Here is a 23,553-nt window from a genome sequence, read left to right as displayed (position 1 = left end):
TGTCCCACCGCTTTGCTGAAAGTGTTTATCAACTCTAAAATGTTTTCACTGGTGTCTTTAGAGTATTTTATGTAGAGAATCATACCCTCTGCAAAAAGGGATACTCTGATTTCTTCTCTCCTTTTTTCTCTTTCTCTTGTCTAACTAAGAATTCAAATACTTCATTGACTGAAAATGAGGAGAGTTGCTGCTCTGTCTGGCTCCTGATCTTGGTAGAAATGCTTTGAGGTTTCCTCTGTTCATTCAGTATGACGCTCCTAGTGTTTGTCATACAGCCTTTATGTTGAGGTATGCTTCCTCCATTCCTAGCCTCTTTGTGACTTTTATCTTGAAGGGATGTTGGATTATTTTTCAAAGGCCTTTGCTGTGATTGTTGAGAAGCTGGTGTGATTTCTGCCTTTTATTCCTTTTATGTGATTGACTAGTATATGTTGATACACCCCTGCATTACTGAAGTATAGCCAACTTAGCCATGGTGAATGATCTTTCTGATGTGATCTTGAGTTCAGTTCGCAAATATTTATTGGGAATTTTTGCATTTCTGCTCATCAGGGCATTGGTTTGTAGTCTCTCTTTCCTGCTCTCTTATTTCTTGCATGCTTTTGAGAAGTCAAATGTTATTCCTTTTACTTTTTTGTTGTTGTTTTACAAATAAAGCCCCAAGCTTTCTGGATCCTTCATCTTTTCTTTTCAATAGTTTGAGACTGTGTGCCGATGTAGTTTTGCAGCACGTATCCCGCTTTGGCTTGTATCTGACACTAAGTTGAGAACCTCTCACTTATTAATATTTCAGATATCTCTCTTCCAGTCATCTCAAAGCTCTTGGATGTGCTTGCTTGCTTTTTCTTCAGTTTGCTCTCTGTTTTCATGTTCTGGAGGGTTTTAGTGGCAATGGACTCGTGCTCAGAGATTCTTATCCATGTCCCTTAGGTAGCCTTCGCTCCTGCCGCTTCAATTTCAACAGCTAGCATTTCCTTTTTGGTGCTTCCTTTTATGGCTCTTACTGTGTTTACACTGCCCATCTGCTCTTGCGTGCTGTCTACTCTGTCCATGAGACTTCCAGCATCTCACTAACACTTGCTGTAAATCCCCAGTCTGTTCATCCCCATCATTGCCATCTCTGGGTCTTGGTCTGATGTTTCCTTTCAACCAGTGTTTGGTTGTTGTTTTGATTTTGGTTGTCTTTTAGTGAGCCTTGACATTTTCTCGCAATAGATCGACATATTGGGCTACATAAGAAGAATGACTGAAATAGCCTTAAGTGATGTGGTAGTGAAGAGGCAGGATATGGGCTGCGTTCTAGAGTTCTGGGACTAGAACTGAGTCTTCATGAGCCTGAGACTCTGCCTGTGATGTCTGTACACTTCTCAGCTCCCTCCTTCCCATTAGTTGGGCCAAGATGTCAAGAGGGAGGTAGAAAAAGCTGGAAATAGGGCTACTGTATAATCTAGCTATACCATTTGTGAGCATACACCTAAAGGACTTTATATCCTACCACAGAGATACCTGTTCATCCATGTTCGTCAATGCTCTATTTACAGTAGCCAGGAAGTAGAAAAAGCCTAGATGTCCATAAACCAATGAATGGATAATGAAATTATTCATCAGTTAAGAAAAATGAAATTATGAAATTCACAGATAAAAGAATAGATCTGGAAATAATCATTATGAGGGAGGCAGCCTAGACCGAGTAAGACAAATGTCATATAGCTTTGAATCTCCATATATGTGTGTTTCCTTTGGAATCTCTATTGAGTTTAGGAATTCGGTAAGGGGCCATGGGAAGGGGCTTTCGAGGAAAGGTAGATAAATATATATAATGGTATCAGGGGAAAGGGGGAATAATAGCACAGGAAGAGGTAAATGCAGGGGGGATAGGGAGGGTAGGGTAAGGGAGAGAATAGATGGGGATAGCTAAGAAAGAGCAACGTCCTTTAAAAACATCATATGGAAATCTACTGTAGAAGCTTCCTAAAATATACCCATACATATATATAAAAGGAGTTATGCTATAATGGAGCACAGCACCCCTACTAGACACCGCAGGCTAACAAATAAAAATCATGGTGCCATATATGGATTACCTCTTCAGGAGGTTTTGGTTGCTGAGGTCCCATAAACCCCCAAATCTTGAGGGTTACTGCTAATGCTCTTGGTTACCCCCAGAATGTGACAGTAAAACTCTATTGCTGAAGCCATAGAACGTGGAGAACTGGAGCTGTTACTTGCCTGGAAGCTTTGTCCTACTGGATACCTCAGAGCTGGAAGGTGCTATGCACATGACTACAAGAGCAAAGTAACCATCCATGTGTAAGCCCGACAACCTGAATTTGATTCCACATGGTGGAAAGAGGGAGCCAACTCCAGCAAGATGTCTTCTGACCTCTGAATGCACACACATGTGCACACACACAAGACAGAAAGATAGAAGATAGATAGATAGATAGATAGATAGATAGATAGATAGATAGATAGATAGATAGATAGATATAGACTAATAAAGAAATACATAAATAAATAACAAAGGAAGGAATGGAAATGGTAAAATTGTATTTCTGGAACAATGGCTTAGCAGCTAAGAGTACTAGCTACTGTTCTAGAGGACTCAGGTTCAATGCCCAGCACCCATATGGTAGCTCACATCTATAACTCCAGTTCCAGGGGATTTGTCACCCTCCTTTGGCCTCTGTGGATACTAGGCATGCATGTGGTACACAGACATACATAAATAAAGTAATAATTTTTAAAAGGAAAATTTAACTATACCTGTGATTTCTAATCAGATCTAACATTTTCAAATGGGTGTGATGGTAAATTGCTTTTCTTCTCTTTTGAGTTCCCTGATTTTTGATCTGGCTCTATTTTCCCTTTAAAATCTTATATTTTGTTGCCACCATCATTTTATAGAGCACAGATGTAAAGCCTTTCCTCTCACTCCAAAAATGCTATTTCTTTTACTTTTTGTTTTGCGTCTGGTTTTTTTAACATTAGAGGATTTGTTCTTCAATCAAATCTTCATTATCTTACTTGGAGATACCTTCCCCAACTCAAATCTAAATCTTTATTCGTATTTTCTTTGTGGATATTTGGGGTTTTTCCAAACATGTCTTTAAATATTATGGAATTCATTTTGTCAAATATGTGAAGTTTTTAATGGTTTGACAACTTAATCCCATTTTCTGATTATTGCTAGCATATGGGAATCTGATATTTTTTATGAGTCTGTTTTAAAATTGTCAGCCTTTCCCAAATTCTTATTCTAATTTTAGATGCTGCTGTTTTCTAGGTAATGATGTATTTTTCTTTGCGGATCTTATCCCTCTTACTGTATTTTATTTCTTTGGCTCTAAATTTAAGAACACATTAGACGACAGTATAGCTATTTTGATTTTTTTCTTTATACTGAAATGAACATCGTTTTATTTATTTTTGTTTGTTTCTTGAGAAAATCTCCCATGTGCAACACAAAATACCCTTTACATAATATGTAGCCCAAGCTGGCCTTGAACTCACGATTCTCCTGCCTCCATGTCTTCGTCACTAGGGTTACAAACATCCACCAGCACACTAAGGTCTCCTAGCACCTCATCATTTGTTTCATGTACAGAGAAATACAGGTCACTGAGCAGCCTCGTGCCTACTGGTCAGTGTCCATTCTTACTAGGCACTGCCTCCCCATCCCCTCCCCTCTCCCCTCCTCATCCCCTTCCTCTCCTGTTTCCACATATGTATGTCACACCCTCCTGTCCCTTTCACCCCCTCCCTTAAGACCTCATTCTCCTCTCTGGCAGTTCTCTCCTCTCACATCGCCTGCCTGTGTGTCCCTTTCAATCTGGATTCTGCGTATAGAAGGACACGTGCCTATGTTTCTCTATCCCTTCATCTGCAGATGGATATCTGGGTTCTTAGGAACACACGGCAGTAAATGCGGATGGTACAAGTACCTCTGTGTTGTATTTAGAATCCTTTGGGCACACGCCCAGGGGTAGTATGGCTGGCTTGCATGGTAGTTCTATTTTAGTTTTTGGAGGAACCTTCACGTTAATTTTCATAGTGGCTATAATAAGGTTTATATTCCTACCAGCAATGACTGATGATTAATGACTCTTTTCCCACATCCTACCACTCAGCATTTGTTACCATTTTATTTCTTAATGATATCCATCTGACTGGGGTGAGATAGATGCTCAAAGCTGTTTGCATTACATTTTCCATGATGGTTAAGGGTGACATTTTGTTGTTGTTGTTTCTTTAAGTATGCATTGGCCATTTGTATTTCTTCCTTTGAGATCTGACTATTCCATTCATAAGCATATTTAATTGATCACATGATTTAGTGTTTGGGGTTACAGAATCTAGATACTAATTCCCCGTCAGATGTACAGTTGACCATTGGGTAGGTTGTTTCTTCACTGTGCAGAGGAATTTTTATTTCATCTAATCCTCTTTATCAATGTTCATTGTTATTTTCTGTTACTATAATCTTTTCATCAAGTCCTTGCTTATACCTGTATCCTGGAGTGTTTTTCTACATTTTCCTCCAGCAGCTTCAGGGGTTAGCTAGTACACTGAAGTCTTTGATCCACTCTCAGTCCATTTTTACTCAGGGTGAATGTATCCTCTACTCCTTTGCATTTACATAGCCAGTTTTCCTAGCCCTGTTTGTTCCCCAGATCCTTGTTGGAAAGCTGAACCTTAGGGCGGAGAAAATGAGAAGTGACTGGTGAGCTTGCAGTCTACCCTGTGGTCACATAAGGATGTGCGAAAGAGATCTGTGAGCATGTCAGTACAGAGCACACACCTCACTTGCTCACCCGAGTCCTCTGGAGCTGTGCCCAGCTCCCATCAGAAAGCTCCCTCAATTTTGATGATCACTTGAAAGTGTGCACCCCCTCAACTACTACAGCCCCTAGTGCAGCATCTTCTCCAAGAGTCTCATGATGTCTACCTGACATGCTGTTCCTCTGACCTAGAGGGATGCTACAGATCCTGTCATACTGCTTCACTCATAGCATGTAGGGTTCCCGAGAAGGCAGGCCGAATAATAAGTGTTATCCCACCAAGCTTCATTGGCCCCCAGCTCCTAGAACATTACAGTTCCTGCTGGGCCATCTCGTCTTGCAGCAGATACGCAAAGACAAAGGCTGTTGAAGTTTTGATGGGAAAAAGTTGGGCAAGATATGCTTGTAGTGGGTGCTCCAAGACATTCCTTGGCTACTAAAAGAAAGATGGACCCAGCAGAGTGTTGACTGGCCGTAGGTGCAGATAGCTGTACTCTTGTGTAACATCAGACCTCCTCTGACCTCCCTGGGACAGCCCCTATCCTAGAAGCAGATGCACAAGCATCTCTCACCCCTGAACTCATCACTTTTCAGCATCTGCATCTCCCTATCCCCTCTGTCCTTTCTGCCTAGGGCCCAGGTGCCTGTGAGTGTGTCTTGAATGTCTGCTTCCTCAGCAACAGCCTGTGTCCCAGCCTTACCTCCCCAAGACACCCACCTCCCTCCGTCTTCGTCCCTGTCTCTCTTTTTCCATGTTTTCACTTTGTCTGCACACACTTGATGGTGTCTGATATGCCAAGGGATGTAAAAGAATACAGAGCATTACGTACTTACAAGTCTAAGTGTAGTTGAACTGCGTTATTCCTTTTTATTTTTTTTTTATTTATTTATTTTTTTGATGGAGCCAAAAACTTGAAACACTTTATACTGGAATTTTATATTGAATAGCTGAATTTATCCTTACTTGAAGCATTTTTATCTCATTAAATAAATATTAAGAGCATTCATTTTAAAACACTGATGATATAATAAATTGTTAGGCTTTTCACTTGAAAAATATTGCCATTATGATCAAATGGAGGGGCAGAGGGTCAGCGTGGGGGAGGGGAAGGTAAGATTGTAACTGAAGAAAGGGTTTTGTTTTGGTTTTTTAGCATGTGAGAGTCTGAATCTATGGGATGCTCTCCTTAGACTCTTCCTGCACGTCAGTGGTTCCATCCTAACTGTCCTCTTCTTTCCTTTTCGCTGTGTGCACACACGGTGGGCTCTGGGAACCTCAGGATGAAGTTTTAACTGTGATCCGGAGAGTGGACGATAATTGGGCAGAAGGCATGCTGGGAGACAAGGTCGGCATTTTCCCACTCCTGTACGTGGAGGTAAGCTCACTAACACACCTGGGTGCTGCTGATGTTTGAGTCACCAGAATGCGGGGGCCCCAGCCTGGGGTAGCCCCTTTCGGAGGTCGAGGGAGGTTCCTCCCCAAGCGTGTAATGCCTCTGCTTCCTGAAGGCTTCTCCTAAACTGCCCCGGTGTCTGAGAAATCCTCTGGCCACTTCCAGCGGTTACTCCCAGCCCTGGCTGCTGTCCCCCTCACCATGGGGTCCAAGGATAGGACCCAGACAGCCTTCCCCATCCTCTCAGACACCCAGACCCATCACTCACTTTCCTGAGATGTCGGAATCGTACTGCACTGTCTCCCAACCCAAAGAGAAGAGTTTGTGGTGAAGGTGGTAGCATCTCCCTGGACACCCACACAGATCTCCAGGAAACACGCTTGACCATTGGCCATGTCCTGGCCCTGATGGGAATGTCGTTCTGTATGCTGTGAACGTGTGTTGCTCTGATTTGGTTGATATATAAAACGCTGATTGGCTAGAAGCCAGGTGGGAAGTATAGTATAGGCGGGATAAGGAGAGAGGAGGATTCTGGGAACAGGAAGGCTGAGTCAGGAGTCTCCAGCTAGACATAGAGAAAGCAAGATGACAAGGCAGAACTGGGAAAAGGTACCAAGCCACGTGGCTAAACATAAATAAGAATTATGGGTTAGTTTAAATGTAAGAGCTAGTCAGTGGTAGGCCTGAGCTAATGGCTGAGCAGTTTTAATCAACATAAGCCTCTGTGTGTTTACTTGGGTCCAAGTGGCTGCAGGGCTGCGAGAGCCAGGCAGGACCAGGAAAACTTCAGCTACATGACCCCTCCTTGCATACTTGTTAGCTGGGCAACTTATCCAATAGGACCCACTCCACAGAGGGAGCCTGAGGCTAATCTAAGAACTGTTTGTTTCCTGGCTCCTTTCTGTGTCCAGGAAACACTCATTTCCCTGTGCCACCTTAGGACAGTTGCTAAGTGGCTATGTAAGCCACGTGTCTGCCCTGTGCTGTTTGTTCAACAGGATTTGCCCCACTGTGCATGTCCACCATTTATCACTGCAAGGCTACATGTAGTCCATGAATAGGCCAAATGTCTGATGACCACTGGGTCATCCCATAAACTAAGACTGAATGCCAAATACTTCCCAGCACTTACTTTATCTTCCAATAATGTGAACATTAAACAACGACGACCACCTCCACTTTGTAGATGATCAGACAGAGTCCATGGGTTCTGGGGGGTGTTGGGCCCCATGGCTGATGTGTGGAATTCTGGGGGTCACCACAACATGAGGAACTGTAGTAAACTGTATGCTAAGGGTTGCCGCATTAGGAAGGTTGAGAACCACTGCCTAACAGTGCTGTGAACCTTTCAGCAGTCATCTCCATGCTGAGACCCAGGGCACCTTCTCAGTCATCAGATGACAACTAGGTATTGCACATTTGCTGGGATGTAGAAAGGAGAAGCCTACATCCATCACCATTAGGAACAGAAACAATGGAGACCCAGGGGTTGGGACAAGAACTAAGCCCAGCATTCAAAAAGGCCTTCCTTCCAAGGTCTTTACTCCAGGAGAGAGTAGAGTAGTGCCATTATTTTGATATTTTATCTTGTGCTTTTAATAGAAGTAAAAGGAGCAGCCTAAGGCAATCTCTCTTCCCCCAATCAAGAGTTCAAGGATGGTTTGAATGGGCCACAGGATAGCTTTTGAAAGGCTCTAGCCCTGCCCTGTAGCATGAACACCCACCTGAAGACCTCCATCCAGCACAGTCCTTTTCACAGGACTCCAAAATAGTGTGGTCATAGTCAGCCCTCAGCCCAGCTCTCAGCTAGCTAAGGCAAGTTAGGGACATCCATCGTACCTTCAGACATGACCCCATCTGGACATATCTCCCATTCTTCACCTCTGCATTAGACAAGTGGCCTGTGACCAACCTTGCCACCTTTATGAGACTCAGTGCTGCACTCGAGGTGGTGAGAGAGACTAAGGAGACCAGCTTAGAAGAGATAGGAACATACGGGAGCGGGTCAGATTACACCAGACCCAAGCCATTGGTCTGGTGTCGCTACATTTGGGAGTTAAACAAATCCTGTATGGTGCATGGGAAACTTCTGGTACTATTTATAGATTCTGAGAAAAAAATAGTGGTAGCAGAACTAAAACCCTGATTAAGCTAAATAGATGTAATCAGCCCCAAAGTAAATGTTACTAATGGCAACCGTCTCCTATGTGATGGTCCCTAGCATCAGTTCTAGAATGCATTGCCAGGCATTTGTTGAACCTCAGTCAGCTGCCTACTGGTTTGGGTTCATCCTCTCATGCAACACATTACTTCATCAACTATAAAGAGGGGAAGTTATTTTTGAACCCCTGTCTCTAAACATAGTGTTGCCACCGAGAAAAAGCCGCGCTCTGCAGCTGTGATTCAGGGCATGGTCTGTGGTGTTGTGATACTCTGTCATCCCATGGTACTTGGCGCTTCTGTCTTTTGTTGATTTTTCAGTCCCCTGACTGGGCAGGAGAATGTTTTTGGAGAGGAAGCTCAAGAGAGGTTGTATGTGAGTCAGCTTTCTCCAAAGAGATGGTTCCATACATGCACGAAAGGATATTTATTAAGGAAACTGGCTCGTGCAATTATGGAGGCTGAGAAGTCAGACAAGCCACCCACAAGCTGGAACCCTGAGATGCTTGTGGCTTCATCTAAGTGCAAAGGTTTTAGAGCCAGAGACTCTAATGGTGGGTTCTCCTGGCCTCAGGCAGAAGGCCTGTAAAAACCCAACTCTGAGGTGTAACTGCCAACTCTATTTGAACAAGTCTTTACTGGGAAATTCAATATATCCTTAGAAATTTGTTATAAAATAATACATCACCTGAAAACCCTTTATCCTCAACCACTACCCTCCCTGAGGGCTTCTGACTTAGCCACAGACCCACCCTTGAGGGCCAAGGGATAAGTGAAACTCCATGCCACAGTCCCCAAGTTTTGAACTTCCTCAACCCACTTAGCCAGGCAGACTGTGCCCACTGATGCCACCCTCAAGCCTTGTACATGGGCAGACTTTACATGCTTGTAAGTTCCTCCACAAAACCCAAGGCTAGAGAGTCGGATGCTAATTCAGGGCCTTCCTAGCCCCTGGTTGGACAGACACTGGTCCTGGGCACACGACACATGCACTCAGCCTTAGCTAAAGAGAAGTTTGCATGGATGTAGACAGACAAGTAATACTGGTGTCTGTTTGATAATAGTTTTGGTCATTAGGAAAGTAGATCAGAAAGATGGATGTGAACATCCCATTGGCAAGACATGGCATTTGGTTCAAGAACAGTGTGTTCCCATAATCTGCAAGCTAGTATGGAACTCTCTGGTTGCTGAGTTTGTTCTAGATCTGGAAAGTGAAAAGACTTATGCAAGTTTTCTTCAAGAGACTAGACAAAGCTGAGACTATGTTGGCTGAGCTCAGCTGAGCATGCTGTGGGAAATTAGCATGCCTGCCATGCATCTGATGCAGTAGGCCTCACTTATCTCATCCAGGCGTCTGTCCTCTCACTACACAAGGTATCCAGGGTCCTCTCTGAGACTTTCCTCTGTTATATCTGCAAACAAACTCCATCTGTCATCGAGTCCCAGAACAGCCCAGGAAGACAGATGTGCTCCCACTGGCCTGGTGAGAAGCGCCTGGATCACAGGAGAGAGCTCTGGCTGTTTTACTATCTTTCGAGGACAGGTCATTTACAGGGACAGTAATAAATGTACTAACACCCAAGAAAGTGAAAACGCGGTTATTTTTACACTTGACTTGAGCCCCTCCACTGGCTTCTTGCTGACTTACCTCTGTCCTCACCCATCTTCCTACTGAGGGACCCTAGCTAGAGTTCTCCTCTGTAGGCTATCCTGAGCTACCTGCCTACCTTACCATCTTCCATGGCTATAGAGAAGAGGGCTTCCTTGGCTCAGCTCCCCTCAGGCTGATACACTTGCTTATCTATTCTTCATTTTGATATTTCTTATCTGAGGGATCCAGGCTTGTGATAACAAACCAGAGAGCCTCGCTATAGCCTTCAAAGCTCTAGTCTTAGTTTTAAAATGCCAGTTGCAGTGAAGTGTGTGTGTATGCGTGTGTGTGCGCGCACGCGTGCGTGTTTTTCTTTATTAAGAAATTTTCTACTCACTCTACATACCACCCACAGATCCCACCTCCTCCCTCCCCCCATCTCCTAGCCCTCCCTCCCAAGCCATCCCACATCCCACAAATCAAGGTCTCCCATGGAAAGTCAGCAGAGCCCAGCACACGGAGCCTAGGCAGGTCCAAGCCCCTTCCCACTGTATCAAGGCTGTGCAAGGTGCCACATCACTGGCACCAGATTCCCAAAAGCCTGCCCATGCACAAGGGATGGATCCCGATCCCTGTGCCTGGGTGTTCCCCAAACAACCATCTTCCATATCCAGAGGGCCTAGTCCAGTCCCCTGGGGGCTTCACAGCCACTAGTCTACAGTCATGGGCCTCCAATAGTGTAGCCAGTCATCTCTGCACTTCTTCCCGTCATGATCTCCACGTTCTCCACCTGCAGAGTCCCTCCTCCTCTCTCTCATCGATTGAATTCCTAGAGCTCAGCCTGGTGCCTGGCCATGGATCTCTGCATCCATCAGTCACTGGACAAAGGCTCTATGATGATAGAGTATTCGCTAGACTGGTCACCAGAGTAGACTAGTCCAGGCACCTTAAAAACCATCCCATCTTAGACATCGACCCCATTCTGACTCATCTCCTTACTATACAGTGCTATGGGATATCTTTCTGTAGGCTGTGAATATGTGTTGCTATGACTGGTTAATAAAGAAGCTGCTCTGGCCTATAGTGAGCCAGGTTATATCCAGGCAAGAAATCCAAGACAGAGACAGGAAGAAGAAAACAGAGGCAGGAAAGACACCAGCCTGCCACCCAAGGAGCAACATGCCAGCAGACCAGTAAAGCCATGGAACATGTGGCAAAACATAGATTAATAGAAATGGGTTAATTTAAGATACAAGAGCTAGCTAGCAAGAAGCTTGAGCTATAGGCCATCCAGTTTGTAATTAATATAAGCCTCTGTATGTTTACTTGGGTCTGAGTGGCTGCGGACCAGGTGGGACACAGGAAAACTTACGGCCACAATACAGTAAGTTCAAGGTGTTCTTGGAGGCCTTCCTTGAATGCCACACCCTGTCATGTCCTGTCTGCACACACTCCCCATCTTCCACCTAACCACAAAACAGCACAGGATAATGAAGGTGGTATGTTCTCTTGTTGAGAGGTCATGGGCTGGCCCCACCCAAGCACTTCAACTGGTGTTAGGTACCCAAGCATAGCTGCTGTCAGGGATCCAGAGGAGGAATCACTTTGTGGCTAGGCTATCAACCCTACGATGACCAGCCAGCAACAATTCCTTTCTACTTTGCTGGTAGCCCATGCTGATTTTCTCCCAGAATTATGGAGTAGGACAGCCTCCTTGGGGAACAAGTCTTTACTTGGAGAAAGGCCCGGAGAGCATCCTCCACATTTTAAAAAGCAAGTTTCACTTTATATTTAGGGTATGCAACATCTTATAAGATGCTTATTGCAGTTAAGTGGTTACTATAGTATAATAAATTAGCCCGTCCATTAGCACGCATAGTTACTCATTTTCCCATTGGCAAGGACAGCTGCAGTTTACTCCTGCTACAGAAATCCTTAGTGATTCTACAGCTGTTATTAACCATCATGCTCCCGTGACACCCTAGCTCTTTAACTTGTTCACACCCCAGTCTACTCCTTCGTTGTCTTTTGACACATTTTTCTCCTCCACACCCATGGTAAACATTGCTTTATTCTCTCTATATAATTGACTCCTGTTTAGAGTCCGTAGCGTGGAGAAGACCACTTAACTCTTCTTTTCTTTATGCATCTGACTCATTTCACAGAGCATCATGTTCTCTAGGTCTGTCCATAGTGCAGCAGATTTAAAGAAGTTGGGATCACATACCTGGAGTCTTGGCACTCAGGAGACTGGGCCTCAAAAACTTAAAGGTCTGGAGTCTGAGGTCCGTGTGGGCAGCATAGTGAGATTCTGCTAAGTAAAAAAAAAAAAAAAAAAAAAAAAAAAAAACAAAAAAAACCAAACTTGAAAAATAAAGAATTTTCTCAGACCCTACATGCAGGGGTAGGTCCTGGCTGTATAGGTGGGAGCCATTTTCCCAGCAGAGATGTGGTACTCGGCTGCCATGCTCTTTGGGCAGGCCTGGTCAGTGGTTAACAGTTTTCAGACATGTTGGTAGAGGGTATGTAGCCATGCAAAAATACTCTCCCGCCTACACGGTGACAGCAAAGTATTTTCCTGCTGAGGTCCGGGGAGGCTTTAGTTCAGAAGGAATGGGGTGCCTGATTTTACAGCAGGAACCAGGCATTCATTGTGACCTCAGAGTCCTCCCCCGGTCCCCATGGCTGCAGTACTGGGCAAAGGGTTTCTACCAAGATTTCTACCCCTGCCAGTAGGGAAAACACCTCACCTGTGACCTTTTGGTAGTATTTACTATCTAGCAAAGATTGTGCATAAGTTCATGGTGACCCTGGCACTTTTGAGATTTAACAAAAATGTTCAAATAAGCATGTGCCTTTTGGGTGAATTTCTATAGCTCCTTACTTCAATCGGTTATGGCAAAGTGAGAAATAACAACCAAGTGTGGCTTCTTCTTATTTCTACTGAAATCACTCAAATCCCCTCTCTACTGCTTTTTTGTCTTTCAAGTCTCTCCAAGTGAGCAATTAAGGGCTCTAGTTTGACACTATTGAAAACTCTCTTCCCAAGGGGAAGCCAAGGTTTGGTTAGTCACATTTTCTAGATGTCTTCTTTCCCCTTCTTTTTAAAAATACAATATTTTTACTAATCACTTGGGAATTACATTCATGCATATAAAGGATTTTGATCACATCCACCCTCCATTCCTCCCTGTAACTCCTCCATGATCTACCTCAAGCCCCCACACAACTTCATGCTCGTTCTCTCTCCTCTCTCCTCTCTCCTCTCTCCTCTCTCCTCTCTCTCTCTCTCTCTCTCTCTCTCTCTCTCTCTCTCTCTCTCTCTCTCTCTCTCTCTCAAATAACCCACCAAGTCCAATTTATATTGCCTATATATTCATGGCTCATAGGTTTTCAATCATCTACTAGAGTATGGTCAACTTACTAGAAGCCACACCCTTAAGAAATCTAACTTTCCCTTCTGCAGAAGACAACTGTTAGTAACTCCTCAGTTAGGCTGGGAGGCGTCATGAGCCCCGACCATGCTGGATCTTGTACATGTCTTACATAGGCAACTGTAGCTGCTGTAAATTCATGTGTACAGCAGTTATGTCACATCCAGGAGACACTGTTTGTCATCTTCCCCAACCCCTGACTCTTACAGTAAGTAATTCTGTCCCATCGCCCTCCATGGTCCATGAGACATGGGGACAGTGAGTGGTATAGATGTCTCATTTATGGCTGAGCATTCCAAGGACACTTCCTCTCTGAAGTTTGACCAGTTGAGAGTTTTTGTATTAACTGCCATCTAATCCACAAAGAGACTTCCCTGATGAGGACTTAGAGATGGACTAATCTGATTATACAGATGTGAACGTAGAGGGCAGTTTAGAACTATGTCCATTTATCAAAGTAATAGTGGCATGTTGACCCCAGTCATGCACTCTTGTCTAGATGTGTATATAGTACCAGGGATTCTTTAGGATCCAGACTTAAACACAATTCAGAAAACCGTTGTTTACCTCCATGACATTCATGCCACTGTTACACTCTATGTGTATCTTACCACGCTAGTCATTATTGTAGCTCATGTAGTTCCCAGCTAGGTAAGATCGTTGATGACTTTTCTCCTCCAGCAGACTGCATGGCACCTTCTGGTACTATGAAGTGAGCCAGCAAGGAGCAGTCTTCCTACTTAGTGCAAACTTATTTCTCCAGGTCTTGTGACCAAAGTGCGTGGTATTTTTAGCAATAGGGTCTTACAATCCAGTTCTAGTGGGGACCCAAGAGCAATGGTAGTAGTCTGCATTGTTCTGGGGATCCCTGGGGTACCTCTGACTTGAGGGGAAGGTATCCCACACCTGGCATCAGAGGAAAATTATCACCTTGGTAGGGTAACACCAATTAAATTCATATACATACAAATATGGAGGTTTCCATACGGCTTTTCCAAACATTTAGTGTTACTTATTTCTCTCCCAATTCCTCCTCTGCTCTACCCTCTTACCCTTTCTCCAATTATACTTCCTTCCCCGTTTTTCCTCTTCATATCACCTCGGTTTTACTACTGACTACTTCATTAATATCTTTCTCTATTTTACCAATGGTTTTCCTGGCTCCAAGTTAAACACAAAGATCTAGGAATTTGATGCTAGGAACCACATATGAGGGAGAACATGAAATGTTTATCTTTCTGGGTTTGGGTTACCTCATTTGGTGTAATGTTTTCAAGTTTCATCCATTTGCCTGAAAACTGAATAGCTGCCATTTGTTTACAGCTGGGTAATGTTCCATTGTACATCTGTACAGCAGTTTCACTATCCATTACATCTGGCTACTGTGAACAAAGCAGCAATTGGACATAAATGAGCATATATCTCCATAGTAGGAAATACAGTCCTTTGAGTACAGGCCCAGGAGAGGTATAGCTGGGTCATATATGGTAGTTCTATTTCTAGTTTTTTGAGGTGCTGACAAATTGGTTTCCATAGTAGCTGCACCAGTTGGCATTCCCACCGGAAATGAATGAGAATTGCCCTTTCCGGACATCCTCACCAGCATTGGTTTTTATCTATGTTATTAATCAAAGCCATCCCAACTGGGGTGAGATGAAATTTCAAGTATACACATCTTCCTGATGGCTAAAGGCTGTGAACATTTTAAAAAATATTTCTCAGCTTCTTCTTCTCTCTCCTCCTCCTCTTCCTCCTTCTTCTTCCTCTTCCCCTTCCTCCTCATCCCCCTCCTCCTCTCCTCTCCTCCCCTTCCTCCTTCTCTTCTCACTGTTCCATTACATAGCCTACTTTTGAAATTGGCTTGTTTATGGGTATTTAATTTTTTTGAGTCCTTTGTATCTTGTAAGTAGTAATTATCTTTCAGATGTATAGAGAGTAAAGACTCCCCCATCCATTCTGCTGGATGCTTACATTTCCTTTGCAAATTTACACAAAGCCCCACGTGTCAAGTGTTAGTCTTCATGCTTCTGCTACTCACCTCCTATTCAGAAAGTCCATTATGTGCCTATAAGCTGAAGTACATTCCTTACTTTCTCCTCCGTCAAGTTCAGGGTATCAGGCCTTGGGTTGAGGTCCTTGATGCATTTGAAGTTGACTTCTGTGCAGAGGGAGAGACAGGATCCAGTTTCATTCTTCTGCTTCTAGCTAGCCAGCTGGAACAGCACTATTTGCTTTTCTTTCTCCAAGGCGTGTGTTTTGAGGTCTATAGGAGTGTGGGTTCCATGAGTCCTCAATTCTTTTTCCATTGATGATGGTGTCTGTACTATGATGGTTTGATGTGGGAGGCCAGCTCCCACCTTTTAAAGGGTTCCTATGAGGAAGAGAAAGGGATAAGAAACTTTTAGATAGAAAGATAACAAAGAGGAGAAAGACAGAAACACAAGATAGTTTCAGGAGGACCTGGATCAAAACCCCCTGGCCCTTCTGCCTCTTCAAATGGGCTTTTTAAAATATGCTAAAGGGAGAGGCAAAAGACCTCCCGCTTGCTAGATCAAAGCACATCGCACAGCCAAGTGTAGACCCTTCCAAACAGCTGGTAATCACGTCCATGGTCAAATCATCCCCTTATGCAGCCCTGCTGGATAAAGCAAGCTCAGATCCTCGGACCCTGAGTAAGTTCTCACTAGGAAACCTTTGTGGGTCTCTACAGGTTGATTACCATAGCTCTGCCCTATAACTTGAAATCAGGTGATGAAACCTTGAACAGTGTTTTTATTGTCCAGGCTTGTCTTAGCTCTCCTCCGTCTTTTGTGTTTTTATCTGGTTTGGGATTCTGGGTAATACTAAATTCCTAAAAAGAGATTCAGAAGTATTCCTTCCATTTCTACTTTATGGAATAACTTGAGTACTGCTGAGGTCGGTCCCTCTTTTAAGGCCTCCTAGAATTCTGTGCTGAACTCTCTGACCCTGTGCTTTTTTTAGTTAAGAGGTTTTTAAATCACTGCTTCTATCTTGTTGGTTGTTATTGATATATGTCACCTTGCTTTAACTTTGGTAGTTATGTGCATTTAGATATTAATTCATTACTTTTAGATTTTCCAATTTTATGGAACATAGTTTTTTAATGTTTCTTGATTTTTTTTGAGATTATAATACAATTACTTCATTCACTTTCCCTCCCTTCAAAACCTCCCATTTGTGTACTTGCTCTCTTTCAAATTCATGGCTTCTTTTTAATTATTGTGTGTGTGTGTGTTCTTAAATAGACACTTATTCACTCTGAATAATGTTACTTGTGTATGTTTCCAGGCTATGACCACTTGGTATTAGATAACCAGTTGTGAGGGCTCTTCCCCAAGAGAGACTATTTCCTCCACTCAGAGCACTCCTTAATTGCCTGTAGCTCCTTGTGTAGAGTTGATCCTTTGCAGCCTCCCCCTCCCTAGCTTACCCTGTCCACATTATCATGTCTATCGGTGTGCTCATTGTCCAGCTCACTTGGAGGCAGTTGGGTTGATGAGACTTTGTGAGTGTAACTTGTGACATTTCTAGGAGACATAATTTCAGAGCAAATGCCCTGTCCCTTTGAATCTTACAGTCTTTCTCTCTCCTCTTCTAGAATGATCCCGGAGCCTTGGGTGCAGGAGCTGTGTGGTAGATGTATCCCTTGGCCCTGGGGGCTGTAACTGCATTTTCATTGGTTATGGTTTTATGTAGTGATCTCCATCTGTTCCAAAGTGGACTCCTTGATGAGGAATGAGAACTATACTTATCTGCACATTTAAAGATAAATATTTAGGATAAAGTTCAGGATTATTCTGGTTTATTAAAGTTACAGTTGTAGGTTCCCCTCCAACGTCCTTGACTTCACTAGCTCTAGTGAAGTTGGCTAGTGTCCAGTACCAGACATGATTTCCCTCTTGTTGGATGGTTCTTAAGTCCAATCAGAGAGCTGTTGGTTACTCCCAAGATATAGATGCCACTACTGTACACTTAGGCCTTTCATGCTATGTTGGTCATTGGTTCATAGGCATCATAGCTGGGCAGGACTGTTGCTGATTGTTTCTCTCCTTTACAAGTGTTACAGTAACTTGTGGTACCCTGATAGCTAGTCCTAAAGCAAGAGGAGGTTTTCAAGTCAGAGCCAATTCAAGGACTGTAGGTCCTATTTCTAACATTTTCCCCCATTTGGGATGCTGTTGGCCGTAGGTTTCTCATAGGTAGCTTTTACTGTGTTGAAGTATTTTCTCTCTAGTCTCTCTACTCTCTCTAGGACTTGTGAAGACATGTTAGATTTTGTCAAAGGCTTTTTCTGCATCTGTTGAGATGATTGTGTGATTTTTGGTCTTTAAATCCATTTATGTAATTTTATTACACTTACTGACTTGTGTGTGTTGGATCATCTATATCTCAGGGATTGTCATGGTGTCATGTCATTTTATGTATGTCTGTATTCTTTTTATTAGGCATTGTTATGTTCATCAGGAATATTGGCCTGTAGTTTTTTTGTTGTCTCTCTTGTGATGTTGGTATTACAGTGGTACTGACTTCATAGAGGCACCTAGGGGTACTCCTTCTGTTTCTATTTTTTGAATAGTTTAAGAAGAATTAGCTATAGATCATCTTCAATAGTCTGGTAGCATTCTGCTGTGTGTGTCCCTGGGCTTTTCTTAGCTGTAAGACTCTTTATTCCTATTCCTATTATCTCATTTGCTATGGTTCTGTTTAGGTTGTTGATCTCTTCTTGGTTTCATTTCAGTGGTTTGGCAAAACTAAAAATTTTCTTTTAGGCTTTCCAACTTAATGCAGTGCAGCCTTTCAAAACTACTCCCTCATAGTATTCTGAGTTTAATTGATGTTATGATGTTTCCCTGTCCATTTCTGATTCTGTTGGTTTGTGTCCTCTCTCTCTTTTGGTTAGTAGGCCAGAGTCTGTTCTTCTTCTTTATCTTCTCAATGAACAAGCACTCAGATTTGTTGATTCCTTGTATTTTCTTTGTTTTTATTTCATTAATTTCACCTCTGATTTTTTTTTTGTGTGTGTGTGTCTACTGTACTCACATTCGGTTTGTTTTTGTTTTCCCAAGTTTTGAGTTGCATTGTTAAGTCATGTATGTTTACTCTTTCTGATTCTTTTACTGTAGTCACTAAAAGCTAATACATTTCCCTTGGAGGACTGCTTTTAATGTGTCTCAGGAGACTTGGTATGTTTTCTTTTCCATTTCACTTTGGGAAATGTAGTATTTCTTTCTTGATTTCCTTTTCAATGCATTAATCATTCCATAATGAGTTGTTGGATTTCCATGAGTTTGTGTACTTACCAGAGATTTGTTTCCTGTCAATTTTATATTTTATTGCATTAGGGTCAGATAGGATACACAGTTAGTTCAGGGTTTCTGAATTTGCTAAGTTTTTTTTTTAATCACAGGATCTACCCTGTTTTAAAGAAGCTTTAGTGCACTGCAGTATTTAGGTAAACTACTCTGTAGATAGCTGTTAAATCTATTTGATGTATAATTTAACTCTGTTTTTCTCCTTTTTTGTCCAGATGACCTGTACTGTAGACAATGTGGTCTTGAAATCACCTACTATCATTTGCTTGATGCTAATCTGTGTCTTTAATTCTATTAGTACACATTTTATGAAATAGACTGTACCTGGCGTTGGATTTTTTGTTTGTTTGTTTGTTTTTAGAAAGTCTGTGAGCATTGGTAGCCCAAATGGGAAAAAATTCATTTAAACTACATGTATTTACAAAGACTAACATGTATTATGTGTTTGGGGCAGAACTGTATAATTCCTTATGACTTTTTCAGGTATTCTTAGTATAATGTTGCCCTCTTCTCTCCTCCTTTCAAATTAGAGTCTCCTCATTCCCCCACTTCCCCTTCAGATGGCTTGTAGCCTGCCATTCCCCTCTCAGCTCAACGATCTCTTTTGACTTTGCTGGGCTCTGTAATTACCATATGTGTGTATTACTGTATGTACTCACATGTCACGATTTGGAGTTAGCAACCCCAAATGAGAGACAACATGGAACATCTGTCTTCCTGGGTCTGAGTTACCTCACTCAATATGATCTTTTCTAGTTCCTCACCCAATATTGATCTTTCCCAGTTCTGTTTGCATTTAACTGCAGATTTTATTATTTCATTTATCTTTACAGCTGAATAGTAAGGCTGAATAGCCCACAGAGTATATGTACCATATTTTTATTATCTGCTCATCAGTTGAAGGACATTTATTTCCATTTTCTAGATATTTATAGTAGAATGGCAATGAACATGTCTGAGCAATATCTGTGGAGTAGAATGTTGAGTCTTCTGGGCATATGCTAAGGAATGGTCTAGCTAAGTCATAAGATAGATCTATCTTTAGGCTTCTAAGAATTCTTCACACTCATTCCCATATGTGCTCTGCCAGTCAGCAATCCTACCAAGAATGAATGATGGTCTCCCTTTCCCCACATTCTCTCCAACATTTGTTGTCATTTGTTTCATAGACATTCCAACGGCATAAGAGGAAATGGTAAAACAGTTTTAAGTTGCACTCCCCTAATGGCTAAATATGTTGAACACTTTAAAAGATATTTCCTAGCCATTTTGTTTCTTATTTTAAGAGCTCTCTGTTTCAGATCCATAGCCCATTTCTTAATTGGGCCATTTGCTTTCTTAACTCTTTGTATATCATGGATATATTCCCCTGCTAGATGTGTGTGTGGCTGGCAAAGATGCATTTTGTAGACTTCATTGATTTTTTTTTCCCGCTGTGTAGATGATTTTTAGTTTTAAAAATAACACTTGTCAATTGTTGGTCTCAATTCCTAGGCAAATGGAGCCCTCTTTAAAAAGTCCTTCCAGGCCCCCACATCATGTAGGGCACTGCTTATGTTTTCTTCTGGCATTTTCAGTGTTTCGGGTTTTACATTGAAGTCTTTGATTCATCTGGAGTTAGTTTCTGTGCAAGGTCACAGATATGAGCCTAATTTCATTCTTCTGCAGAGAGAATTCTAGTTTTCCCAGGACCATTTGTCACAGGGTAGAGAAGAAGGTGCTCTAGAGAAGGAGATATTAGGTCACAGTTTCTATGAAGGGGGAAAGTGGAGAACCAACCTTAACTGAGAACAGGGGGAACAGGAGGGGACAGAAGAATAACACCAAGGGTATTTGAAAAGCCACAGGGAATCCTAGAGTTTTATGTTTCCTTAAAATTACATGCATGCACGCACACACACGCACACACGTGCACACACACACATAATGCATCTATTTTTTATGATATGTCACCTAAATTAATGTTGTGGGGAACACTGTTACCTTAAGTATTTAATAAAACTCCCAGTACCAGACATGAGAAACATCCTTTTTAGTTTTTAATTAGGGGAGCCCAAGATACTCCTAAAATACTATGGGCTTTGTGATTGCCCTTCATTTTCTACCAGATATTAGAAGTGAGGCCCTATGACTGAAGACACAACCCAGTCAGGATACAGGATGTAAAAGACCCAAGCTGGATCTTTCTAAGGACTACCTTTCACAGTACCAGAAGGAGCTATGCAGGCTTCCAATGGAGAAAAACAATCAGTAGTTGTACCCACCTCTAATGCCTACAAGCCACAACAATGACAAGAATGGCAAGCTATCCCACAATGTACAATAGCGGCACTTATGTCCTAGGAGTAACCAATAGTCACCTAATTGGACTCCATTAGGAGGGAATAGACAACTACCCATTGCTGGTGAGACCAAAGACCCTAAGGGGAACCTGCTATTTCCAGTTTCCTAAACTAGTATATGTTTAACTGCATTCTAAATACTGACCATATCAAGATGTTAGTTCTCATCCCTTATCAAAGGAACTTCTTTTGCTGCAGATGGGCCATTACACAAATCCACAACCAGTCACACAGTAGAAAACAACTGACCATGGGGTACTCGGTTCTAACTGATACATCTGCAGTACAAGCCCTACAGCTAAAGCCCGGGGAATATCACAGAAGAGGGGGTGAGAATAGTGTAAGAGCCAGAGGACCAGGGCATCTGCTGTGAGATAGGATTTCTGTATAGGGCAGGGAGGCAGCGCTTAGGAAATCTAGATAACACATTACTTAAACAGGACCAAAAACATGACACCAGCAGTTGACATGCCACAGTGGATGGGGGGAACCTCACAAGACTCTCTACTCCTGGATGAGGAGCTCCCGACAGTTCTCTTCTGAGAATGAGTCTTCTTTAGGGACAAGCCCCCTGCTCCGCTTTAAAATCCCAATGTGGGATCAGCCCTAATCACATATAAGCAACACTGAAGGGACTCAGCAAGTGGCATTTGTAAATTTTTATATATATAATATATATAACATATATATATGTTATACTAATTAAAGAAGTCATGGATTTTGAAGTAGGAGTGACATGGAAGAAGGAGAGGGAAAATTATGTAAATATAGAACTTATGTATGAAAAAGAAAAAGAAAAAGAACCCATTTCGAAACTGGCACATGGAAGTAAACAGAGTTCGCAGAAGTAGAAATACAAATGTCTGAGGAACATTTCTCTAAATGCTCAACATCCTTGGACAACTGGAAAATGCAAATTAAAACCACTTTGTGATGTCATCTTACCATGTCAGAAAGGCTAAGATGAAACACAGAAATCGACCAATGACCAATGCTGGCATGGGTGTGGAGAAAGGGAACACTGACTCACTTCTGAGGGGATGTGTAAACTTGTGTAGCCACTAGGGAAACCAGTGTGGTAGTTTCTCAAATGGCCAGAACTATGTCTATGAACTAGTCCAGTTATACCATTCTTATGCAAAGTACTCCATATCTTACTTTATGTTCATTCATGTTCATTGCTATTCTCTTCACAATATCCAGAAAATGGAAACACCTGGATGCCCATCATCTGATTAATGGATAATGAAAACATAATACATTTACACAATGGAGTATTATTCCATTATTACGAAAAATGAAATTATGTTTGCCCACATGCACAGGTGACCTGCTACTCCACACCCTGGGACCCCCATGCTGCGGCCATGGCTCCTGGTCATCTCCCCTGTTCATTGTGTCTGACATATCTAGCCTTGTGGAATTTGCCAGAAACCATGTGGCTCTTGGTTTGAATCTAATCACTTCCAGAGGCACAGCAAAGGCACTGAGGGATGCTGGCCTGGCTAAGCTAACAAGAGGTTCCCGCAGTGTTGCAGGGGGTGTGAGGGGTGGGAGTGGGGCAGGACAGGGCATGCAATATTCCAGAAGATGATGCTGACATGGTCAGATTCTATTTCAGCCTTGTAAGAGTAATTTCCTATAATCAAATTCAGGGCTGAAATCAATGATAAAGAGGCAAACAAACAAACAAAAAATACAAAGAATCAAGGAAATGAAGGGTTGGTTCTTTGAGAAAATCAACCAGATCGACAGACCTGAGGGAGAAAATTCAAATTAATAAAATTTGAGATGAAAAGGGAGACATTACACTGTACACTGGGGGAATTCATAAAATCACATATACTTTACACATATGCTGTAGAATATAGAATTTTAATCTAATGGAAGGAAATGGGGGAAATGGGGGACTCTAATTAGTAAATGGGGAGGAAGATAAATACAGAAGGAGGGAAGAGGGTAAGGATGTCTGAAAAAGTCCTAAGCCATCATACAATAAATTATCTACCAAAAATCCCTATTTTATATATATATATATGTGTGTGTGTGTGTGTGTGTGTGTGTGTGTGTGTGTGTGTGTGTGTGTATACATATATATCTCAATGTATAAATATATATGTATAATTTAAATGAAATTTTCCTATCTGGGCTGGCAATGCTCCTCCAAAGGACCATCTGAAAAAACAACAAGTGGCATGCTGAACAAACAGGATCATTAATATGGGAGAGTCGGGGGAGCATATCACAGGGTGTGGAGGGAGGAAAAGGAAAGGGGGAAATGATCTAATTATAATCTCAATTTTTAAAAATTCTGTATTCTACCAAACTGGAACTCCTAAAGGAAATGGATGAATTTCTTGATTTATACAACTTACCAAATTTAAATCAAGATGAAATAAACAATTCAAACAGATCCAAAACCCCTAGTAAAATAGAAGCAGTAATTAAGACTCTCCAAATCAAATAAATAAAAAAGCCCAGGGCAGATGGAGTCAGTGCAGAATTCTACCAGACCTTC

General features: G+C 42.2%; 1 protein-coding gene across 1 annotated transcript in view; it reads left to right on the top strand.

The window, feature by feature from the left end:
• Sh3rf3 (SH3 domain containing ring finger 3) overlaps positions 1-23,553 on the top strand; it is a 303,375-nt gene that overhangs the window by 184,200 nt on the left and 95,622 nt on the right. The window contains exon 3 of the mRNA XM_042265670.2: positions 6,062-6,157. Coding sequence (XP_042121604.1) covers positions 6,062-6,157 — 96 coding nt within the window. The remainder of the gene's footprint in view (positions 1-6,061; positions 6,158-23,553) is intronic.

This window comes from Peromyscus maniculatus, chromosome 21, assembly GCF_049852395.1.
Source record: "Peromyscus maniculatus bairdii isolate BWxNUB_F1_BW_parent chromosome 21, HU_Pman_BW_mat_3.1, whole genome shotgun sequence".
NCBI classification, from domain to species: domain Eukaryota; kingdom Metazoa; phylum Chordata; class Mammalia; order Rodentia; family Cricetidae; genus Peromyscus; species Peromyscus maniculatus.
This window is presented reverse-complemented; position numbering and strand designations above follow the sequence as displayed.